Source organism: Chiroxiphia lanceolata, chromosome 4, assembly GCF_009829145.1.
Source record: "Chiroxiphia lanceolata isolate bChiLan1 chromosome 4, bChiLan1.pri, whole genome shotgun sequence".
Classification (NCBI taxonomy): Eukaryota; Metazoa; Chordata; class Aves; order Passeriformes; family Pipridae; genus Chiroxiphia; species Chiroxiphia lanceolata.
The window spans coordinates 74132711-74140514 of record NC_045640.1 but is presented as its reverse complement, the minus strand read 5'-3'; the positions used below and the strand labels follow the sequence as shown (position 1 = coordinate 74140514).

Below are 7804 nucleotides of genomic sequence, written 5' to 3'. Positions count from 1 at the left end.
AAGCATATTGTATCTTTGTGATGACTAGAGTAGCTTAATTAATATCCTTAAGGATATCATTTGTAAAAAACGTTTTTGGTTGTGTTATAGACTAAAAGGCTTGCTTTGTTTTTTTTGTGGTTGTTTGTATCATGGGCAGCTCTTGGCTCTGTTTTGCCTTTGCCGTAGTCAGCCCTCTTCTTTCTATTCAGACAAGAGGTGTAGAGTTTGAGTTTTCACAGTATCTGAAAGGCTTTCCTTGAACTCATTTAGTGTATTTGGTTGCCAGCATTTCATTTAAATAGTGTCAATTCTTGGCTTTCTGTTTCTGTAGGGAATTTGTCTTTTTGGCCTTCATACTTGTAATTTTCTAGTTAAGAAAAGAGTTACTGCTTTTTTCCTTTTAAAAAACCCAGCCAAGTCTTTAAGTCTAACAGAAATACTTCTTTCTGGATTGTGACTCATAAATTATTTACAGGTTTGAGGCACAGGAGTTGTGTGTTGCTGTTCATCAGAACAGGGAGATGTTACAGTAATGGCTTAAGAAATGCTCAGTCACTTGCAGGTCCTAGGGGAGAAGAACAGTCCTGGCTAATGGTGCTGATGTCAGGAATCTGGGTGGCACTGGGGGATATTCAGCCTCAGCTTTGCTTGCTGTGGCCTTCCTTTGCCTGAAGCATAAATGTTTCCTCCTCTGAGGGGAGAAACTTCTTGCGAATTACTTTTTAATGGTTAAAACCACCATTAAAGTGCTGAAAAATAACCATCCAGTGTCTAATTTCACTTAAAGTACGATGCAAGTTTTGTTCCAATAAGGGACAGGGAAGGTGCATGTTGTAATTCAGTTTTAGAGTGAAAAATTTGCTTATATTTATTATTACACTTGGAGTAAATTCCAGAGGGCAAAGGTTAAGTTCCTGTGGGGGATGAAATGCGGGCTCATGGTGACCTGCTAACTTGTAACATCACAGTACTCTGAGACTGGGGAACACCAGGATTTTGAAGGTGAAAATGTCTTTGAGGCAAATTTTGGTGAGCTTAGTACCTACTCACTGCAATGGGTACAGCTGTGTCAGTACCTGATAGGAGGCTCCTTGCTTCATCTGGTATTTGGCTTTTCTTAACTGGCTTACTTGAGGGGAAAAATCATGTTTTGCTAATGTTCCTTTTCTATGACTGATGTAACCTCAGAATAATTTGTCTCAGTCCTTTTTACTCCTTTGCTCTTTAAAACTTGGCCCCCAGAAAATTGTTTTTTCTTCAGGACAGACACCTTATATATGAATGACTGTCTCCTAACTTGCTTCTCTTAAAGGTATTTTTCCAGGGGTGAGGAAAATGTATGATCTCTGGGTTGCAATTTCAACAGTAATTTTAAGTGCTGTTTGGGTTTTGAGACTCTGATCCTGCCCTGACTCACAGGGCCTTGAAGCAGCTCAGTGATGCAGATAATGATAAACCAATTCAGCCCCAATCTGTCAGGGTTTCTGCAAGTGCATGGAAATATTTCTATTCTGGGATTTTGGGATACTTTGCCTGTAAGTATAAGGAGTTATTTAGGGAGAGTTTGATTCCTTGTGAAGGAGAAATGAATATGATTATAGGCTTGGCTGTGTCTCATGTCTTCTTGAATTGAAATAGAACACACAGAGTGATGCAGACAAAATTTTATTGAATATTTTACTAACAAAGTTCAAACTATAGGAATGAGGTTTTCGCTATTTTGTTCCGCCAATTCTGAATCCCAAACCAGGGTCCTGCTCTTGCACTTCATGTTCTCCTTCACAGATTCTTTTTTTTTTTTTTAGCTTTAAATGCAAAGCAAGGAAGAAAAGAAACTTGAGCCAGGTTGATTTTTTTTTTTCAACAATTCAGTGGGAGCAGGGGTGGAAGAAGGCAGCAGTAGCAGCGAAGCAGCATGGGAAGTGAACTGCCTGACATCTCCCAGAAGAGTTGGCTTTTCCTGGCAGAGCTGAGGTCTTGGCAACTTTGCAAAACACTTCAGGGTAGCGGCATCTTTTGATCTTCTCTGAATCTGTGAGAACTAAAAGCTTGCAGATGTCCAAGTGCTAGAAGGGTCTAGGATGATCAATTGTAAAATAACTTTGAAATGTGAACTCTCGTCCCTAAAATATGGTTGTACAACAGGGTGGCACAAATCCTGCTAACATCATCAAAGGCCTTGCATGAAGGGAGTGCAGAAGTTTGCTTTAGATGGCTTGGTAAGTGCACAGACATTCCTGCTGATGTCTGTGGTAGCCTTGCTCAGGTGGAGACATACAGGAGACTGTCAAGGACAGGTTCCCCGGAGCTGTAAATCAGTGTGGTTCCCTTGGCTTCAAGGGGATCACTGATTTGTATCTGGTCTATACGGTGATCATGTCTGAGACATGTACTGGCATTGCAGGTATGTGCCAGGGATATGAGAACAGAGTTGATGACAACCAGGAGCTGTTCTTGGGAGATGGCACTAGTCTGATGCTGAAAATATGGAGAGACAAGCTGGCATTGCTGTAGGGACTGGAATTTGGGACACTGTCACCTGGGTACTATGGTGCTACACCTGTATCTGGGATGGGAACAGGGAGTGCAGCCAGGCTTCAGCACAGCAGGAGTTCATCTAATCAGCATAGCAAGATGTGGGTGTCAGAGCTGCTGGGACATGTTTCACCTCCCCTTGGTACAGGAAGGGCACGGGGGAGCTGTAGCACTGCTCTCTGTCGTAGGTGTAGCAGGTCTGGGCTTCATCACAGAAGTTGCCCTGCTGGGCCTGGACGATCCTCCCACCCAGATCAACCTCTACAGGACTGCAGTTTCTGCAGCTGCAAGAGATGGAGAACAGAACAAGTGTGAAGAGTTGTGATGACATGCCCTTGGTGAAACCTAAATCTTTCCTGTTGATCTGCAGATGGAGCCAGTAGAGTCCTTAGCCTTTCTAGGTGTTCTATGTGAACTCCCAGCCTTCAAGCACCTTTTTGAGCTGCTGTGGGTTAAGTCTTGGGAAATTAAGTTAGTAAATAAAACTACTTACAGTTCAGAGATTCGGTAGACAAACTTGGTTCTCAGCGGGGACAAGGGGTCAGAGATGTTCTCTCGAGCCTTCAGGGGGACTCTGCAAAGGAGGGAGGAGAATCACTCAAGGAAATTGCTTATTAAACAGGGTCCTTTCTGCTGTGAGCAATTCTAAACTCCCATCTCATTCTTGGGTTATTTCCATTCTGACTCTCCCTAAAAGGACTGCAGCAACTCCTGTGAGGGCCACTTTCAAGGTGACAGTTTGCTTCTGTTCAACTCTGAGCTGGCAGATGCCTGAGAGGCTTGCAGGACATGGACAGGAATGTTTCACTAGTGGCTCTCCTGTTCTGAGCTTTACCAGAGATCCTGCAGCTCTGAGCCTGAACCTGGTCCTTGTTTCCCAGACACACACACTCTTCTGTTAGGTTTGTGTGAGTGGACAGGACCAAGTCCTACTCTTGAACTGAGATCTGTCTCATAGCATTAAGCTTTTCTGATAGTTTAGGCCTTAACTATTTTCCCAGACTTACAGTCAGACAGGGAAGTATCCAGTGGCATGGGCCTCATCTGGTTTCAGATTAGATCAGCTGTTGGCATGTTACACTCTACTTCCCCAGCCTATTTTGTGAAGTTACTACTGGACTGCTTAAAACATGGGGATGCTTTTTGTATCTGAAGGGACAAACACCAGAGAGGTTCATGTGAGGTAGAAAAACACTAAACAAAGGGAAGTATTTAGGATACCACAGAAAGCAGCCCATGGGACAAATTGTTCCCTTCATCAGTGCCAGGACACGGGAAAGAGTGCACAGAAAAGGGAACATTTCATCACTTGCTCACCATCCCCATGAAATATTACAGGATACTTACAGGATACTTATGTGTCTTTCCAGGACTTCTTGATCAGGGTCTTCTTTGGAGGGGACGATCTTTGAGGTCATTGTCACACACTGGCACTTGTTATTGACCAGCACATACTCCTCATCCTTGGGCTCCAGAGGGTACCCTGCAAGCACAGCACATGCAACCCCGGAGTCAAGGAAAAAAGCTGTGAGAACTGTTCTAGCAGAAAACCAAGGGATGAGAATGCCAGGAGTGCGCCAATACAGCACCTGGATTGATTCCAGGGAAGGGCAGGTGGCCCTGATGATGCTTGTGGTTTGCAGGGAAAACTCCAGTCCTGATTTTCTTACCCAAGCTGTTTCTTCTCTCTTTGAGTATGTCTCCCACACTGTCAGCATGCTATGTAATATGAGACTCGGTCAAAACAGGCTAAAACATCCCATGTGTCACCCAGAGCCTTTTGGAATGTTCCTGGTGTTGTGCAGTGCTGCCTTACTGTGCAAGTAGATGGACTTGCCTGCTCTGCTTGCCCCTTGGTTTAATCATGGAGAGAAAGAAGAATTAGGCTGAAAACATCTGTGTTAATCATGTCTATAAAGGACTTTGGAGTCACTTGGACTTAAGCTTTCGCTCTTCTTGCCACTATAATATACTGGTCTCATCAGCTCCTATTCCAGGTTTTCTGAGATCCTTACAGGCACCATATCTGGGACAAAGGCACCAAAACTGTGTGAAATGATGCCTCAGAGTGACCCTAGAGTTCACCTGCTGGTTTCAAGTGCTGTTTCTGTGGCCTGGGCTGCCTTTGGCAGCAGAACACCTGCTGGAGAAGATTCTCTGTGGAGTTTCTAGCTTGGGAAAAAAATCACTTTGCTTCCTTGCTCTGCAAGCTTCTTCTCTGCCAACTCATCACTCCACGTGAGCACTTCTCTCTGAAGCAGAAGCTTCCCACAAAAGCCTCTCTAGTCCCTGGCTCCTTGTCCCGGTCTTTCTTTTGGCTCATGGAAGGTCTCTGGCTTGTCCTTCACACAGCCCTTGCTCTGCTGTCTGTGCTGTATTCCACACAAGGTTGTGTGCAGTTCTTTCCAAGCTCTTAATCCAAAGCCAATATTCAAGTCAGATGCTATTGGCTTTGGGGTTGTCCCAAAGCCTTTAGGAGCAGGCTTTAATTCTAAAATTAGTTTAAAACGCTATTTTATGCATATGCAGGGTTTTTTGAATGCGCTCTAAAAATGCTGTCCTGATTTAATTCTTTGTGTAATCCTCTTGGCTTCACTGTAAAAGTTACTGCAACTCCATTTATTTTTCAAGTAAAATTACAGTGCTCAAAAAATATAATCTAGTCAGCAATATCTCCATGTGCCACCCAGTCAAGTCCCTTTGGGGAGAAGGTATTTAAGCACAAAACTTCCTAATGCTGTTTTAAGTGTCTGCAGTTTGGATTTCCTGTGCTAAGGTATTCCCTTCCTCCTCAATACTTACGTAGCTGTTTTTTGGACAAAATTTCTCATTTTCCAATATTGGATCATCCTGTGATACACTGTGAAGCCCAAGAGAATTGCCTGGGTAGGCAATAAGATGCCCTTTCCCAAAAGCTGGAGAAAATGCACAGATGCAGCTGTCCATGCTGTTGGAATGGTTATCCTTGAGCACTGATTTAATCCTGCAGACCAGATGCACCATGTGCTTCGGACTGTCACACAGAGACCTGAGACCCACACTGAGGAGTGTGCTGGGAGCACACTCTGATCTCAGTGCAAATCAAGAGTTCCCAAGAAATTCAGTGGAGTTATGTGAAAAACTACTGTTTAATTAAAAATAACTTGGCTGCAGCCATAGGACAGGATTACCAGGAAGGTTTTGGAAGCCTTTAAATCTAGCACGTAAGTCTTGCAAGGTCCCTAGCACTGCAGAAAAGCAAGCAAGCACGTTGGCAGTTTGTTGCTTCAGCAACCTGATAAGAAATGGCTAATCATCAAAGTTTAAATTTGCAGCTAGGCATCACTTTGTCCTCAAGGCAGCAACTAAACCCACACAGCTCTGGTGCAGAAACACACAGAGGCGTCCAAGCACCACTGAACCATGATTGCTTGAGCAGGCTTAGAGTTTGGACCTCTGACTGTTGTAGATTACAGAAAACCTGCCACTGATATTTTAATCCCAGTTTTCCACCTACCTGCCACAAGGATGATCCCCAAGGAGACGGCCAAGGCCACGCACAGCAACAAAGAGTTCTTCATCCTGGCTCCTCTTCTTTTGAAGAATGTGGGTGCAGAGCCAGTCTCTGCCTATAAGGGCGTGTGCAAATGGGTTTCCTAAAATAAACAGCCTGGCCGGCTGCACCGACACGGGGAAATGTGGCTTTGGGGACTGAAACCAGGTGTGTGAGTGCACCAAGACCTCTGGCTTTCAGAGGGGAAGGGGGCGGGGGGTTGTGCTTTTATTGAGCAATTTTTTCCTGTTCATCTCCAGCAGGTAATGAAGCTGCTTGAGTGCAAGGAGGTGCAAAACCACCATGATCCATAGGGGACATCTTGCCATCAGGGCCAGTCTAAAGTAAGAAAGTCCAAGGACCACAGCTCTGGCTCCTAATTGTGAGAAACCAGACTTAAAAGATCAATTAAATCATACTAAAAAACCACTTAAGGCTTCAAAGCGAATCCTGTTTGGACCAGCTGTGTGCCAACCTGTATTAAGGGCCCGACCTGCCCCCAGAGAGCCTGCAGTCAAAGCAGGCGAGATGAGAGGGGAGGAGTGAGAGAGGTAAAGCCAACAGCAGCTCTGGGGCCAAGCTGAGCTCTTCCACCAGCTCTGCCCACTGCATCCAGGAGTGTATTTCCTCGAGAATGGAAAAGGGACTCCATGGGATTTGTGGTGAGAGGTCCTGAGTCAGGTCCCAACCAAACCCTGAGGTACTGGGCGTGCAGGCTTTTCCTGAAGATACTGGAGGGGACCCGGATTTCTTTTGTCCCAGATTTAGTATCACTTATGGAACTCTGACACACAAGTGTTGCAATGTAACCTGCAATGGCCAGAGCTGTCCCTGTAGCATTTCCATGTGTCTGGTGCAGAAAAGGCCACTTTTTAAGGAAAGCCCAGTCTTAGCAATGGCCTGATTGCTCTTGCCAGGCTTCTCTGAGAGGCTGAAGTCATTAGGCAATGCTGCCAAGCATCCCAGTTCCTGTCACCTTGCAGGCTGTCCTCCCTTTTCCCAGACCCTGCTAGCTGCGTTCCCAACCCCGGGGTTCTTCCAAGCCCCCTGATTCTGTGCCCTGAGCTTTTCCAAGCACAAACACCTCACCCTGCAACTGCCTGATGCAATGAGCTTTCAGGTTACATCAGCAGTGCCCATGTGCAAGGTGAGTGTGGGAGCTGGGGGGGCGATGATGGGTGACTGCCCAGCTCCTTGCAGGGCATTGGATTCTGCCATAGCTCTTTACAAACCCTCTTTTCTCATCATGGATACATCTACAGGAGGGCAGGATTCAAGTTTGCTTCCTTTCCTCCTCCCAGAAGGTATTGCCAACAGTTGTGTGCAGTGCTCTCTGAGGCAGTGGCAAGATGTTCCCTGTGCACCACTTTTGCTGAAGGTAAATAAACCTGGCTCACCTGGGCTGGTGGGGGTGTCTGTCTAAAGCACTATTTGCCACAGTCACCCTTTTCTGTAACAAAGCATTTTCTTAGAATTATCCAAGAAGGGGGGAAAGCAGGCACCAGGATAAAGCACATGCAAAGGAGGCTGGGTCTGGTCTGCTTTGCCAAAATACACTAATAAAAATATGTCACTGGGAAAATCCAAGGGAAAACCCCACTTGAGTATTTTCTAATCCCAAGGCAGAGACTGAGCAGAACTATGTTCAGTGTTTCTGTTGATTTCAGTGGTTTTCCCTGGCTGCTCGTGTTCAGTGTATCTGGATTTCGGTTGCTAAATCTACACGTGTGCGTACAGTCCCTTTGGTCTGGATAT

At 45.4% G+C, this 7804-nt stretch overlaps 1 protein-coding gene across 1 annotated transcript; it reads right to left on the bottom strand.

Moving 5' to 3' along the window:
* Nucleotides 1-1628: 1628 nt before the first annotated feature.
* On the bottom strand, nucleotides 1629-6220 carry JCHAIN (joining chain of multimeric IgA and IgM). The gene is made up of 4 exons (XM_032685662.1): nucleotides 6014-6220; nucleotides 3865-4000; nucleotides 3011-3091; nucleotides 1629-2801 (listed from the first exon to the last, which is right to left on the bottom strand). Exons 1-4 carry the CDS (start codon nucleotides 6075-6077, stop codon nucleotides 2600-2602), a joined length of 483 nt encoding a protein of 160 aa, XP_032541553.1. The 5' UTR covers nucleotides 6078-6220; the 3' UTR covers nucleotides 1629-2599.
* Nucleotides 6221-7804: the final 1584 nt, after the last annotated feature.

Bases quoted from the DNA above. Each gene is read 5' to 3' on its own strand.
- JCHAIN (XM_032685662.1), bottom strand. From the start codon at position 6,077: ATGAAGAACTCTTTGTTGCTGTGCGTGGCCTTGGCCGTCTCCTTGGGG. The intron at 4,001-6,013 runs GTAGGTGGAAAA...CTGTGCTTGCAG, and splicing joins GGGGATCATCCTTGTGGCAG to GGTACCCTCTGGAGCCCAAG. The intron at 3,092-3,864 runs GTAAGTATCCTG...CCTCCTTTGCAG, and splicing joins GAAAGACACATAAGTATCCT to AGTCCCCCTGAAGGCTCGAG.